Raw genomic sequence first — 15,591 nt, 5'->3', positions numbered from 1 at the left:
TTGAGCGTCTGGCTGGACTTCTAGCACACATGTAGCTTGTAGGACAAGGGTTGTCTTCTTCAGGGCTTGGGCAGGAGTAGCACCCTCTGTCTTGGTGTTGGGCTGTGTGTTGCCTCTTGTAATTCCTTTAACACATAGGGCAAGATTTTTTTTTAATTGTTTTTTTTCTTTCCTGATGATTTCTGTGCATTTCCCAGTGGTGCCCAGCCTGCGCTGTGCATCCTCCCGTTACATCTTGTCGCTCCTTTGCAGTGCACCAGGCTTGGCTCCCACCTCAACACCTTGCTGGATCACTACCAGCAGTTCCAGGAGGTGGCAGAGTCTCTCCGGACATGGCTGCGGGAGAGCGAAGCTGCCGTTGGGGAGCTGCTCTCGGAGACGATTTCTTCAGATCCGGCCGTCCTGCAAAAGCAGCTCGCCGGCGCGAAGGTGCGGGGTCCGTGGATGATCTCCTGGGGCAGCGCTGGAGCCTGTGTGGGGATTTGGCTGCTGCCCTGAGCAGTCAGCAGCAGGGAAGAGACTTGACCTGCTGGCTTTTTTTTTTTGCTGGTTGAGTGCAGAGATGTACCTGCACCGCAGGAGGTCCCTGTGCTGTGGATCAGGTGGAGCCAGGCTCTTGTGAGGGGTGCTCAGAGCCAGGAATGGGGTACAGTCACAGACTGCTGCAGGGGACATCCCCGTGGGACGTGGGGGGACGTTCCTTCCCGATGAGGGTGGCTGGGCACTGGGACAGCCCTGAGCCAGCTCTGCGTGCAGCATGGGGTTGGACCTTCCAACCTACATTACTGTTTCTTAAAGATTTTATCGTTTAAGTGAGCAGGGTCCCTCGGCAGGCTTTAAATGGAGCCCTGAGCTCCTCGTGTGCGGGTCTCTCGCGTGTGACCCACCGGTGACTTTGCCCTGTCTGTTGTCAAAGCAGCAGCTGCAGGGAGACCTCGCCGAGCATCAGGTCCCGGTGGAGAAGCTCCAGAAAGCGGCTCGGTCCCTGATGGATATTCAAGGAGAGCCAGCCCCGGACCACGGGCACGTCCAGGAGACAACAGGTACAGAGCAGGGATGGCTGGGGAGGGAGGAAAGATGAAGTCTCCCACTTTTGGGGGATAAGTGGGGCAAAGGCGTGCGGCAACACATCTTCATGGCTTGTGTTTGTGTGTGGGGAGGGCTGTGAGCCAGTTTGGGTGTTTGTGTTGGGTTCCCTGTCCCGCTGCTGAGTTTGGGAGGGGAATTATCATCAGTGAGAGTTTGGCAGGAGGCAGACGTGGTCCTTGCTGCTCTCAGCACCAGGTAAGATGCTCTTTGCCACTGATTCTCCTGTGCTCTGACCTCTGCAGATGCCATCGTGAGCCGCTTTCAGAGCCTCTCCCAGCGGATGGCTGAGCGCTCGGACCTGCTGCAGAAATCCATCGCCCAGTCCCAGAGTGTCCAGGAGAGCCTGGAGAGCCTCCTGCAGTCAGTGGCTGAGATCGAGAAGAGCCTGGAGGGAGAGCAGCCAGCCGCGCTCTCTTCTGCCTCCATCCAGGACTCGCTTGCCATGAGCGCGGTAAGGCTGGTCCCTGAGCGCCCGCGCCTGCAGCACGCCCACCGGTGGGACCTGAGCCGTGCAGGCAGCTGCTGGGGGTTAGCTGTGGGATTCTGAAAGCACAAAGAACCCTAAAAAGGGTTATGAGCAGAACCTGTACTCGATTTCTTTCAGTCAGGACACAGACCTGTTGAAAGTCTCTCTTTTGCGGACAAACAGGGCTTAGGTATCGGGCAGCGGGGAACGGCAGAGCAGGCTGGGGAGATCAGAAAGGGAGGGAACACCGGGACAGAAAACTGTTCTTGCCCGACTGTTCTTTCGCAAGGGCGGCTCAGCCTCTTCATGCCAGCTTGGTTTTGCTCAAGAACCTTCCTAAAATGGCATCCCTTTGTGTGTGCTTACCGCAGAAGCTGAAGCAGGACATTGCCAGGCAGAAGAGCTGCCTGGACGCGACCCGCGAGATGGTGACGCGCTTCACGGCGGCGGCGGACAGCCCCACGGCCTCGGCCCTGCAGGGCAAGCTGGCAGAGGCGACGGAGCGTTTTGGCAGGCTGTGCCGGCAGCAGCAGGAGCAGGAGGATGCGCTGAAGGGCCTCCTGCCGAAGGCTGAGCAGTACGAGCAGCTCTCGGAGAAGCTGCAGCAGTTCACGGAGAGCAGAGCGCGGATGTTGGCATCCGGGAACCAGCCGGACCGGGACATCGCTCGCTTCTCCCAGCACATCCAGGTGAGGTGCAGGGGGAGAAGGCTCCACCTGCATTGGGTTTCTGGGACGGGGCCGTTTTGCCGTGATTTTTTCCCAGCCCCCAGTTTGCTCCCAGGCTGGCAGGATGTGCAGGAGCTGTGCTGGCCCTTCGCCTGCAGAAGGGAGCGCAGCTGGAGCGGCTGAGGCTGTTTCCAGCAGTGAGAGAGGGAAATGGCGTTTCCCTGGAGCCAGGCAGATTTTCAGAAGGGATCTGTAGCCAGGCTTTGAGGGGCCAGCCCAAATATAGCAAGGTTTTACCAGTTAAAGGCTCCGCGGGGTTCATACAGCAAAACGCCCAAGTGCTGGCAGTGCAGGATGTGACACAGCCCTCGGAGATGCCGTGGTGGCTGGTCATGGGGTCATGGCTGCGCGGGATTCCTCTCTCTGGCTTCCGAGTGCTCTGCCATGGGAGTGGTCTGACCACAGCCTCCGAAACGCTGGAAGCTGGCGTAAAACCGGACACTTGTGCTGTGAGGGGTGTTGGTTTGGCTGGGCTTGGGCCCCCCCATCCCGTTCACTGCATGGCCTGACGCCAGCCCTGGGGAAGGTGGGGTTTGCTCCTGCAGCTGCTTAAAGGGTTTGCTGAGCCGGAGCAGGTGGGACCGAGCCGTGCCCACCCGTGGGGCTGTGCAGTTTGTGGCGCTGCACGTCAGAGGGTCACTCCGGCTCACCGGGAGCGGGGCTGTCTGTTTCATCTCTGCCCCAGTCCGCTGGCAGGGACTGGTCAGCGTCGCCCTTTGCTCTTGGCAGGAGCTGAACTCAGAGATGAGGCAGCACCAGGAGGACCTGGCCACCCTGGAGCACCTGGCTGCGGAGCTGGGCTCCTGCAGCTTCGCCCCCGGTGCCTCCCAGCAGCAGGAGAAGCTGCAGAGCCTGAAGAAAGACTTCCTGCAGCTGCAGAAGGTGGCGAAAGAGAGGTGAGTGCCCGCACCCCGACTGCGCCCCGGGGAGGTGAGGTCAGGGGTGGCGTTGAGTCGGAGCAAGACCCCATGGAGATCTCCTTTCCGCGGGGCGGCGAGAGCGAACTCTTCCTGCCTCCCTCCTCCCACGCCGGGAGACGTAAGGCAGCTCGCTCCAGCTGACGCTTTAAAAAAAGCCTTGGCTGGGGGTGTTGTGAAAAATTCCTGGTGCTGCAGGAGCCGGCGTTCGTGCGTTTCCCGGCATGTGGGCTGCCACGGCTCCATCCCAGAGCATCTTGCCGGAGGGGAGCGGGGTGCTGGCAGAGGATGGGGAGCCTGCCCCGGGCGTGCTCTGCGAGAGGTGACAGCAGAGCAGCCTGTCCCCAGGGTCCCCTAAAGCTGGGATGAAGCGGGGCTTTGGCAGCAGCCTGAGCTGGAATCGGCCATGGCAGCGTGCGTGGGGTCGGAGTGACAGCTTGGCTGTGTCCCCAGGGGGGTCACGCCTCCGGGGCCGTGTCTCCAGGTGAACGCAGGGAAGGTGGTGGGGGAAAGCAGATGAGTTTCACAATAATCCCCAGTAACCCAGCGCTGCACAGAGAACCAGGCAGGCCGCTCGCAGCTGCGTTCGGCGGGGGCGAGCCGGAGCAGCCCGCGGCTCCCGTCCAGGGGCTGCCTTCTTCCTCCAGGACGGGCTGAATGGATGGGAGCTGTGGCCGGGAGAAGGGGCGGCCAAGCCTGGCCTCCCCCAGGCTGCAGCTGGCTGGGGCGGGACGGCGTGAATGAGCCCTGTCTTCCCGAAGGCTTCACTCCCCCTGTGACGAAGAACCCGGTGCAGGTTGGCAGCGGTGGTCCCGTGGCTGTTGGCCACCGTGGTGGTTGCCGGAGCAGCCCCGAAAGTGCCACCGGCCACAGCCTGGGGGGCCGGCAGCGGCGAGGGGAGGCTGCGGCACGCACCCCGCTTTGGCTGGCGCTGCATGCGCTGTTCCTAAGCAACATGTGGTGATAATAACGAAAAGAAAGGCTCCCGGAGACATAACTGTGCCACATTCAAGTGAGGGTAATTGCAAGGCGAAGCACGAGCCCTGACTCTCCGAAACCTTTTCACTCACAGAGAAAAGGATGCGTCGTCCTGCCAGGAGCAACTGGATGAGTTTCGGAAGCTGGTCGGGGCCGTAAGGAAGTGGCTGAAGGAGAGCGAAGGCAAAATGCCGCCCGCCGAGACCTCCCTGGGCACTCAGGAGCTGCAGAAGCGGAGGCAGCAGATCCAGGTGGGCAGAGGGAGCCGCAGCCAGACTGGGACAGTTGGTGTGGAAATACTGGAATGTGGAATAAATCTTGGGCACTGCCTGGCTCCCCTTCCCTCCCCCGGCCTGCTCGGGGTGGGATTTGGGAGTGGGAGACACCAGTACGCTCGTTTCACCGAGCGCTTCCCCTCGCTAGACGTGGAAGGCGGCCTCCCGTCATCCGAGCCCCCGCTCCACTCCGGCACCACGGTGCTTTACATCCGGATTGCCGAGGGTTTGACTCAGAGGCAGAGCGGCGCCCGCTGAGTCACCCGCGGCCCTCGCGCCCCACAGCCCTCACGCCCCACGGTGTGCCGCTGCGCTCCGGCATGGTGCCAGGCTCTGCCGAAAGCCACGAGGCCGGGTTGCGTCGAGAGGAGGAGGGAGGTCCCCGAAACAGGCAGAGGGGGAATAAGGTTTCCTATGACAGAGTTAGGGAAAAGCTTTTCACTATTTGATTCTCCCTGACAAAAATAAACGTGAGGACACCCCCATCCCAGTGTGGCCTGCTTGCCGTGTGGCCATGTACCCGTTGTCAGTTCCCTGGGCGCCGTGTCCCGGTGCCACCGAGTCCCCACAGAGGTGACGGCGAGGAAGGGAGGGCTGCGACGGGGCGAGCGCGGCCTCCAAACCCTCCTCTGCTTTTCTCCAGGATCTCCTGGAGGAGTGGAAGGGGAAGGGGGCCCAGGTGGAGGAGATTGGCCGCAGAGGGACCGTCCTGGAGAACCTGATCGTGGAGATTACGGCCCCCGACACCCCGTCCAAGGCAGGTGAGTCGCACCCTGGCTCTCCCAAGGATGTCTCCTTCCTCAGAGCTCTGTTTGCTCTCATTGCATCTTCTCTGAGCCCGTCTCAAACAAACAATGGGGTCATTTCCCCTTTTAACAAACTTCAGAGGGCCCGTGGTGGTCCGAGAGTCACGGGACTCAGCCCGGTGGCTGCGTCGCTGCCGCTTGTTGTGTTAATGCATCAGCTGAGCGCCCGGAGCCCACCAGCTTGGCTTAGTTTACTGTAGCGTAACGAGCGCTGAATTTCCCTGCGTTTGCCGTGAGCCCAGCGCAGGGCTGCGTACCGCCGCTCGGATGCAGCCTGGGAGCTTCAGGCTGCCGCAGCGCGGGGATCCGGGCTCTGGGTCCCGCAGGGAACAAGGTGGCTTCTGCTTTCTCCTGGTGATGTGCTTCAGCCTCCCGAGGGCTGGAGTGTTTTAATCAAACTCCAGTGTTCAGGGTTTGCGTCTGGATGAAATTTAAGACTGCGATACTCAGACGTGATTTACTGGTCTCCTTTTTGGCTTCAGCTCCGTGAAGCAATGAGATTATGTCTGGTTCGTTTGGAAACCAACTAGAAGATGTCTTCCAGCCTGTGAGAACAAGTCCCTGGACTCCCATCACTGATGGGCATTTATGGGAATTCACAGTCTGGAGATGTTCGTTAGGGTTACGTTAATGAGCAGCTCAGTGGGAAGCCTCCAAGAGAAGTGGGGAGAGGCCTGTTGTGGGTGACCCACGTGGGTGACCAAAGCTGCAGCCCCCTACATCCGTGAAAGCTTTAAGAAGCACGGTTAGAAAGAGAGCCACGTACCCCATAATGCTTCTGCTGAATCTCCCTGTGGCTGTGAACATTCCCGCGACATCCGGTGTCCAGGGAGGGGACGCTGGCGCATCCCGCGTGGAGCCTCTTGGCAAGGAGAGCGTGTCTGTGCACCAGGGTGGGCTGAAATACTTTCATCCCGTAATAAAAGGAGAATATTTGGGAGAATTAATCTCTTCAGGGCAGGTATTCAGCACTCTCACTTGATACTCTAGTTCACAAACCCGTGCTCAGGGTCGCAGCTTTCCAGGCGTGGAGAGATGGCCAGTGGTCCCCAATGTTATGGTCCAGGCAGGAGCCGCGTGCACCCTGCTCTCTGGGCGATGCTGGGAGAGGTGCCCAGCTCCAGGCAGCTTCAACTCTTCTGTCTCTGGTCCAGCAAGGTGGGAGCAGCTCCAGGAGAGCGCGGAGTACAGGTGCGGCAGAAAGAACCGGGCTCCAGATCGACCTGCTGCCGAGCGCTCGGCGCCGCGCGGGTCCGCCAGCGCCGGGCGGGTGGGCCCGTGGAGGCGCCGTGTCTGTGCTTGGTGCCGGTGTGGTCCGTGTCGTGGAGGGCCGTTCATCGCTTGCTGTCCGCATTCCTAACGCGTCTGTCTTGTCCCCCTGTCTGTCCCCATCCCCTCTGCTCAGGTGCCGCGCTGCCCGCGCCGGGAGGGTCGGTAGGCAGCGTGAACGGATACCACACGTGCAAAGGTGAGCTCGCTGTCACCGCTGTGCCGGCACGCGCGTGCCGAGGCCGCCACGCCACCTCCCTGTCCGTTTTTGTCTGTGCATTTCCATCCATGAGACATAAACCACAATGTGACACTGTTGGCGTCCCGGCGGACGGGAAATGAGCCTGCAAGCGGGCTTGCGGATTCTCAGCGGCACTGCACGGGAGCCAGAGCCACGGGACGGGCGGGCGGTGATGGAGGGTGTGGGTCAGGCTGAAGGATGGAGAGGGGCAACTCTGGGGATGGCAGCACCCTGACACCCCATCAGCTGATCAATGGGAGATCGTTTTGAGGCCTGCAATTAAATGTATTGGTTCTGAGGGACGATAACCCATCCAGCTCTTCCGTTTGAAGAGCAATTTTAATTATTGCCGTTGTCTGCTGTTAGTTCACGGGCTCGGCGAGATAACAGGTGCACAAAACCGGCTCTGTGTTCTGGTGTCAGATCACCTGGCGCTGTGTCAGTGGTGACATGGCGAAAGGCAGGCTCGGCCTGCAGCGCTGTCTCAAACACCACGGCACTGGCTTTGTTTGCGAACCGCCAGCCTATGAACGCGGTGCAGCGGGGAGGGGAGGGTCACTGGACATCGCAGACAGACAGCAGTGGCCTCGCGCTCCTCGCACTCGGCTGGTGCTGGCTGCCCCGGGGCTAGGTTAGGACCTGAGAGTCCAGCTTAGGACGGGCAGGGCGGGCAGCGGCCCTCGTCTCAGGCTGCTGTTTTGGAACAGATCTGACCGAGATCCAGTGCGATGTGTCGGACGTCACCCGGCAGTACCAGGGCCTCGGCGCGGTGCTGCGGGAACGCCAGCAGCAGCTCTCGGCGATGCTGGAGAAGATGCAAGAGGTGCAGGAGGAGGCCAGCTCGATGCTGAAGTGGCTGGAGTCAAAGGAACGAACGCTGTCAGAGCTGGACGCCTCCTCCTCGCCCACCAAGACGGAGACGATGAGAGCCCAGGCTGAGCACAACAAGGTAACTCCTTTTCCGGAGCGAAAAACGGGGATCAGAGCCTCTGCTCCCAAAGGCTCTCAGATGCCTACTTCATTGCAGCAGGACGAGAGGGATCAGCAGGGATCTGCCCTGGGTTAAGGAAGGGCTTTCCCCAGGAGGGATCGCGGGCGAGCCCGTGGAGCAGGAGCCCAGCGCTGTGCTCGGCCTCTTTGCTTCTCGACCTGTTGCTGTCAGGCGTTTGGCTCGGGAAAAGGAGCTTGTCTGTAGCCCTTGTTGCTGGGTCACTCCAGCTCCTCCTGGAAAGCCATTCCCAGCCTTTCCCTGCTCTTGGAACCAAGCTAGCTCATGACATTGCTAATAAAATGAAGTAATTTCATTAAAGAGCAAAGCACAGAAATTGTCCAGCTCCAGCCTGTAGCTGCTGCTTCATTCCTGCTGGGTGATTTCATTCCTCTGCCCCGTATCTGAAGAAGTTAAATTTATTATTTTCCAGGCATTTCTGGCTGAATTGGAACAGAATTCTGGGAAGATCCAGAAGGTAAAGGAAGCACTTTCTGGCTTGCTGGAGAAATACCCAGACTCTCCAGAAGCGACGAACTGGAAGAAGATGCAGGAGGACCTAAGTAAGTGCCCGGAGCACCTAGCGAGGCTTCTGTCGGGAGACATCACGTTAGAGGCGGTTCGGGATGGCAGGGCGATTCCAAAGTCACGGCCGAGCGGAGTCGCTTCTAATTGCAGATCAGTGAATAGCAAACCCATCTCCCAGCTGTCTGCTGTACAGGGTGTTCCTGAGAGGAGCACTGTCGTGATTAATGAAATCTCTGTGATGGATGGGGGTTTTAAAGACTTGCCTCCTTAAATTACTTCTTTAAAAACAAAAACAAAACGCCAAACATTAGTGACATGGGCTGATTATTTTGATTAAAAGCTTCACTGCTTGATATAAAATTCTAGCCATGAGTGAGGCCATCCTAGGTAAATAAGTGTTGACTAAACAAGAGTGTGTATTTAGAACGAAGCCCAGAGATTCTCTTCTTTGGAATAGCAGGACACGTTTACGGAGTTCTCCGTCCAGGAGATCTGAATGCGCTGTGTGAGGACTGGTACACATGAGAGTATCCTCATTTGTGGAGCCAGGGATGTGAGATGGCTCACCAAGGTCAGACCAGCTCCTGGCAGTAGTGACTAGAGCACAGAAATCCTGCTTGCAAGGTTTTTTTTTTTGACTATGAGCTTCAAGACCACGTAGCCATTAGAAGTGGGTAACGGCTTGTTAGATGGAGAGTGAGTAGAGCCACGCTAGTTTTACTGAAAAGCTGAGGAGGTTTCCTGTCGGGGAAACCATGGGGAAGGTAAAAATCCTTCTCGACGGAGGGGTGGGCTGGGCGGAGCGCGACTGCCGCCAACGCAGCCGGCGCTTCAGATTGCAGGTGGGAAAGAGCCAGCCAGGCGACGGCCGAGCGGCAGCAGAAGCTGGAGGAGTCGGCCAACCAGCTGGCCAGCTTCCAGGCTGCCGAAGCCCAGCTGCGCCCCTGGCTGATGGAGAAGGAGCTGATGATGAGCGTGCTGGGACCCCTCTCCATCGACCCCAACATGCTGAACGCGCAGAAGCAGCAGGTCCAGGTGAGCCGGGAGCTGCGTGCGCGTCGCCGCGGTGGGTTCAGGACGAGGAGGGAGCGTGTCTCAGCCGGTGTGGGAGCTGGAAGCTTGCACTTGGAGTTGTCTCGCGAGCACTCTGCCATGCGTCAAGTGTTGGGAGACCTCAGGGCTCCTCTCCCAAGTCCTCCAAACCCCGCTGAGCTCAGACTGTGATTAACTTGAACCAAGTGCGGTGCTCCAGCTCCCTTCCCCGCACCGCACTGACTCAGCAGTGAATCACTGACCCCTCTTGGTGAGTGAAATCGCTTTAAACGAGCCCTGTGCTGCTGCTCCGCAGGGCTGGCTAACGCTGCCCCTCCGCCCTGCAGCCCGCCCTCTGCATACCTCCTGCTCCCAAATCTGAACGTGTCCGTGACCGGCCACATCGCAAAATAAAAATGCCCCAGTTGACTTAATTGGATTTCCTTCTCATCTGACTGGTTCGTGTTACACGGCACAGCAGTTGGACAAATAAGAGAGGGAGCAAAGTACTGGAGTCGCAGACCCCTCCCAGCTTTTTAAGTCGCAAGGCCATGGTAAATCGCCCAACCACCGTCCCACCCTAGGGCTCGTTCCTTCTGGTTCCCTGGGCAGCACAAAGGCCCCGGAGGTCTGGTTTGTTTTGCCTGTGTGTACTCGGAGATGTCAGTTTAATGCAAACATTTTTGTGTTATTTCTGTTGCAGTTTATGCTGAAGGAATTTGAAGCTCGCAGACAACAGCATGAGCAGCTCAACCAGGCAGCTCAGAGCATCTTGACTGGCCCTGGAGATGTTTCTCCATCCACTAACCAGGTGCGGGAGGAGCTCCAAGGGGTTAATCAGAAATGGTCCGAGCTAACGGAACGCCTCAACTCCCGCTCCAACCAAATTGACCAAGCCATAGTGAAGAGCACCCAGTACCAGGAGCTCCTCCAGGGCCTCTCCGAGAAGGTGAAGGCGGTTGGGCAGCGCCTGAGCAGCCAGTCTGCCGTCAGCACGCAGCCCGATGCCGTGAAACAGCAGCTGGAGGAAACCAGCGAGATCCGCTCGGACCTGGAGCAGCTGGAAGAGGAGATCGCGGAGGCTCAGACCCTCTGTGATGACCTCTCCGTCCTGATTGGGGAGCAGTATCTCAAAGATGAGTTAAGGAAACGTCTGGAGACGGTGGCACTTCCTCTCAAAGGGCTGGAAGACCTGGCAGGTGAGACGGCTCAGAGAAGGTGCTTAAGAGATGTTGGGATGTCGAACTCCACCCCTGCCAAAGGGCTCTCCATCCCTGGGTTTCTAGGAACAGTAGGGGAGGCACCATTTATCATTTTTTAGGGTGTTTCATGTGTGTTTTATGTGGCATTAAGCACGGGAGAGGTCACACTGCACACATACCTGAGCCTGGAGAGTGAGCAGAGATGTTCGGTCCCACTGATGCGGCTCTTCAGCGCCCTGCTTGGCTTGCAGCCGTGTGGTGTGGGCTGCGCTTGGAAAAAAAACCTGGTTCCTAAATTCAGAATGGGGCACAGAGAAGGCCCAGTGGCCACCCTCTGATCTTGGGATGCCTCAGGGGTTGCGTTTAGAGACTGGTCAGGAGAACGGAGACTGCCGTCTTACCGTTACCCGTTACTGCTTAAGGAATTTATGAATCGGCGAGCAAAAAGGCTCGTGATGCAATGGAAACTCCTTCCTGTTAATCAGAACGCAGTTGGTGTGTCTGAGATGAATTTAAATAATTGCACTTTGCTTATTTGATTTCAGCTTAATTGTTGCGTTCTAATCTGATTTCGTTTCAGCCGACCGGATGAACCGACTGCAGACTGCGCTCGCGAGTTCCCAGCAGTTCCAGCATATGTTTGATGAACTCAGGACCTGGCTGGATGACAAACGGTGCCAGCAAGCTCGGAGCCAGCCTATTTCTGCTAAACTGGAGCGGCTACAGAGCCAAATTCAAGAGCAAGAAGAGTTCCAGAAGAGCCTCAACCAACACAGTGGCTCTTACGAGATGATCGTGGCTGAGGGAGAATCTTTGCTGCTTTCTGTGCAGCCTGGGGAGGAGAAGACCACTCTGCAAAACCAGTTGGTCAGCCTCAAAACACACTGGGAAGAGCTCAGCAAGCAGGCTGCTGACAGACACTCCAAGCTCAAGGACTGTTTGCAGAAAGCTCAGAAGTACCAACGGCACACGGAGGACCTCCTGCCTTGGGTGGAAGACTGCAAGGCAAAGATAACAGAGCTGGAGGTAACTCTGGATCCGGTGCAGCTGGAGGCGACTCTTCTGAGATCAAAGGCTATGCTGAGTGACGTGGAGAAGCGTCGCTCCTTGCTGGAGATGCTGAACAGCGCTGCCGACATCCTGATTGATGCTTCTCAAACCGATGAGGATGACATTCGGGATGAGAAGGCTGGGATCAATCAGAAGATGGACGCCATCACGGAAGAGCTGCAAGCCAAGACGGGCTCCATCGAAGAAATGTCACAGAGGCTCAAGGAGTTTCAAGAGAGCTTCAAGAACATTGAGAAGAAGCTGGAAGGGGCGAAGCACCAGCTGGAGATCTATGATGCGCTAGGGCCGCAAGCCTGCAGCAATAAGAATTTGGATAAGCTCAGGGCACAGCAGGAGGTGCTGCAGGCCCTGGAGCCACAAGTGGATTATCTGAAAAACTTCACTCAAGGTCTAGTAGAAGATGCCCCAGATGGGTCCGACTGTTCCCAGCTCTTAAGCCAAGCTGAGGTGGCTCAGCAGGACTTCAAAGCTGTGAAGCAGAAAGTAAATGACTGCTGTACGCTTATGGAAAACAAGCTTGAAGGGATCGGCCAGTTCAATAACCGGGTGAGGGAGATGTTCTCTCAGCTGGCAGATCTCGATGATGAGTTAGACAGCATGGGCCCCATCGGGAGGGACTCTGACAGCCTTCAGTCCCAAGCAGAGGACGTTCGCACGTTCCTGGGCAAGCTCCAGAGGCTGAAATCTGACATTGAAGCTTCTGAAAGTGAATGTAAGAAGATGCTGGAGGATGAGGGCAGCCCCGATTTGTTAGGGCTGAAACGTGAATTGGAGACGCTGAATAAACAGTGCTGCAAACTGACCGAGAGAGGCAAGAGCCGTCAGGAGCAGGTGGAAACGACACTGTCTCGTGTCGAGGACTTTTACAGCAGGCTGAAGGAGCTGACCCACATGACAACCGCGGCAGAGGAGAACGAGGCGTTGCAGTGGGTGGTGGGAACGGAGGTGGAAACCATCAACCAGCAGTTGGCAGACTTCAAGGTAAGTCTGCGCTATCACGTTTCTTAAGTGGTATTTGGTGATTGAAGTTCTCGCGGTGTGGTCTTTTGTGTAGGACATCTGGTCTTCAAACTGCCACAGCTTCGTTGTTTGTTGCTATAATGCCAGCAGCTTTGGAGTAGTAAAGTATCCTTGCTCTGGAGAACGTAAGATCCACTGTTGGACTTTATAGTCTGCGGTGAAAAGATGGAGGAAGATTTTGTGATTGGGAGGAACAAGCTTTTCCCTGTTCTATTTGTGATGTGTGATGTTGGCGTGCCAGGACCTCCTGGCCTTGCAGGGGTGGTGGCGTTTAGGATTTTGGGGGGGAGGAGGGGAATGCTGTTGAGTCCATCTGAACTGTAAGTTGGCTTCATCAGAGCCTACTCCAGGTGGTCTTTCCACCTGATCTACCGTTCCTGCTTGTTGCTCCCTTCATCTGGGACGTACATAAACACATTTTGGGGTCCTTGGGTACAAATAAAGCCACAGACAAACTGTGGGCCAAGGGACACGCGCAGGGAATAAAACCAAGGCAAAGTTCTGCCGCGAGCTGTTCGTGTTCCCAGCAAAGAGCTGCTAGAGACCATCGGGGCTTGCGTGAAATGCTGAGCGAGGGAAGAGCTGGAGCATTTGGTATTTTTAATACAGTGTTACGGTGTTGGGTCATGCTGTTACACCACATTAATTACATTAATACTGCTTAGAAATGCTCGTGCTGTGAAACGTCTATTACCGACGCGCTCGGCAGCTGATGATTGGGCTGATTTACATCTGGCTGCTCGTTTCCTGGTGTTTGCGGGGGCTGGGACGGGGAGGCGCTTTTACAGCCATTTACTTTTCATCTCATGGCTAATTGATCCCGTTCCACCACTTAATAGCTCTGTGGAACCTTCACCAGGACAAGGTATTTCAATTTTGGAGGTTGCCTATCCAAAAAAAAAAAAAGAGCTTAGAAGTGTTGCAGGGTAAACTCAAACTCATCCGATGGCATCGCTGGTAACTCTTGCGTTGGGCGGTCTTTTGCGTTGAGCTTGTGTTGATGGGGAGGATTTACCTTCGTCATTAAACACCACACAGTCGCTTGGAACAAATAGATCCGAAAAGGAATTTCCAGTCTTTCAAACCAGTGACACTTTCCTGCCAAGCAAGGGATCATTCCCAGCGGAGCAGCTCTCGTTAGAGATTATGATGATGATGAAACCCGGCGTGGGTGCGGATTGCGTGGTTGGCCGGGCTGGCGAGCGCAGCTTAACCCATCGCAGCGTTTGCCAGTGGCCTGTATCGCAGTGACCTTGGGGGTGACCCATTGGGACAACGGTGGCCTGGGCTGCAGGAGCCAAGGGTGCTCCGGGGGTGACGTGTCTTTACCAGGAGTAAATCGTTGGCCGTCGAGGCCACGGGGTGCGGCTGGGGTCTTTGTTCATGGGAAGATTCCTGGGAAAAATGGAAGCTGCAGCAGCGATGGTAGAGTTTTGCTATGCAATGGGGGGGAGCAGCACGAAGGGTGGATGGAGCAATCGCAGTTACGCAGCGGCATTCCTCCTCCGCGTGGTTCATCCAGAGAGCAAGCATTTCTGCGCGGATCGCAAACGCTGCAGAGCAGATCTTTGCAAAGCCTCGTCTCATGGTTCTCTCTCGGGGGAAACGCAATCCCGGATACCGACCTGCGCCTGGACGGGCATCGCAGCGCGCGGGCCGGACCGTCTGCGCTCCAGGCGTGGAGCAGCCTGGCGCGGGCTCTGGGGGAAGCGGGGAGCACGGGGGGCTTTTTTTTTTTTGGTCGGAGCAGGCTTTTTATTTCTCAGCACCTAAGACAATATCACAGCTGCCTCCCATCTTGGATTGCAAACCAGATGCACACGCGGGTGTGTCCGGGGGACCCGAGGCAGCTCCGCAGCCAGGCAATGCTCCCCGGGGCGGCGTGGGGGGGGGGGTGCAGGCGCTGGGGCTCTCCGGGAGTGGCCGTGGTCCCGTCTGTCCGGAAGGCTCAAATGGGGGCAGATATTATGTCTTAAGGCATTAATTTTAATGAACATCTGTGTAAATGAGATGCAAATCAGGCGTGGCCTCGAGGCTCCAGGCACACTGCCAGCGCAGCCCTGACAAAGGTGGGCACTTCTGGACTCATTGTGTCCGGATTTTAATAAAGAAGATGTATCGATGGCTCCGATGGATGCCGCAAGCAGATGACGTTCCAAGCATACTTGAAGCTTCCCATCTATTTTTCTTTCCCACCCCTCAAACTTGCCCCAAAAGGCCACGACCTGCCACAAACCCCTCACTTTTGGAGAACTGTGCGTTTCCTCTCCCCGCAGCCCCGTTCCCAGATCACGGAGGGCCTAATCCCGGCTGCGGGAGGAGTGAGCCCTCTCCTGCCCCAAGCACTCCTCCCGGGCGGTGGGAGGCTGGGAAGCAGCTGTCGGATCTTGGTCGGATCTTGCCGGAGGGGAAGCATTGTGGCAGGAGGCGTTTCGGTTGAGCGAGCGGGTGCGATGGTGGGGACGGCTACAGCGAGGGGGCTGAGGCCACGCCGGCTCCTGCGGCCATCGGAAGCCGGGATGGCGATGCCGGGGGGACCTGGCCTTCAGGGGGTGGGGGGGAACGGGGTAGGGACTGGTTGGGAGCACCACGTTGTGGGAGCATTGCAAGAAACCCATCTGGAAGAGACTTCAGGGGGTGATCTAGTTTAGGCCCAGGTTTTATGGCGAGATCCAGCGCAGCTGAAGACATTTCTGTGGTTTGGAGTCTGTGCTTATAAGGACATCCTGACGGATCGCTTCAGATCCAGCCACGCTGCGGAAGAAACAGCGTGGCTTTAGCTTGTGTTGAGCGGTCGGAGCCAAGGATCCTCATCTTTAACTCGCGGTCTTCAGCCAGAGTTTAACCCAGGACTGTCTTTCCGTTGCTGCCACTCTTGAGTGTTTTGTACAAAAAACCTGCCTTTTTTGTATAAAAGGGGACTGAAAGTTGGAAGAGTCTTTCTGTGCTGTGTCTCCACAAGCATCACACAGCTGAGCCGG

General features: G+C 57.2%; 1 protein-coding gene across 1 annotated transcript in view; it reads left to right on the top strand.

The window, feature by feature from the left end:
• LOC104484119 (microtubule-actin cross-linking factor 1, isoforms 1/2/3/4/5) overlaps positions 1 to 15,591 on the top strand; it is a 136,169-nt gene that overhangs the window by 70,781 nt on the left and 49,797 nt on the right. The window contains exons 45-57 of the mRNA XM_086764783.1: positions 253 to 429; positions 920 to 1,043; positions 1,332 to 1,540; positions 1,927 to 2,244; positions 3,013 to 3,179; positions 4,273 to 4,429; positions 5,097 to 5,214; positions 6,665 to 6,727; positions 7,477 to 7,718; positions 8,191 to 8,320; positions 9,121 to 9,320; positions 10,021 to 10,516; positions 11,100 to 12,571. Of these exons, the coding sequence (XP_086620909.1) occupies positions 253 to 429; positions 920 to 1,043; positions 1,332 to 1,540; positions 1,927 to 2,244; positions 3,013 to 3,179; positions 4,273 to 4,429; positions 5,097 to 5,214; positions 6,665 to 6,727; positions 7,477 to 7,718; positions 8,191 to 8,320; positions 9,121 to 9,320; positions 10,021 to 10,516; positions 11,100 to 12,571 (3,873 nt within the window). The remainder of the gene's footprint in view (positions 1 to 252; positions 430 to 919; positions 1,044 to 1,331; positions 1,541 to 1,926; positions 2,245 to 3,012; positions 3,180 to 4,272; positions 4,430 to 5,096; positions 5,215 to 6,664; positions 6,728 to 7,476; positions 7,719 to 8,190; positions 8,321 to 9,120; positions 9,321 to 10,020; positions 10,517 to 11,099; positions 12,572 to 15,591) is intronic.

The sequence above is a fragment of the Chlamydotis macqueenii genome, chromosome 22, assembly GCF_036417535.1.
Source record: "Chlamydotis macqueenii isolate bChlMac1 chromosome 22, bChlMac1.mat, whole genome shotgun sequence".
In the NCBI taxonomy this organism is placed as follows: Eukaryota; Metazoa; Chordata; class Aves; order Otidiformes; family Otididae; genus Chlamydotis; species Chlamydotis macqueenii.
Note: the sequence above shows the minus strand (reverse complement) of the source record. Positions and strands in the feature narration are given on the sequence as shown.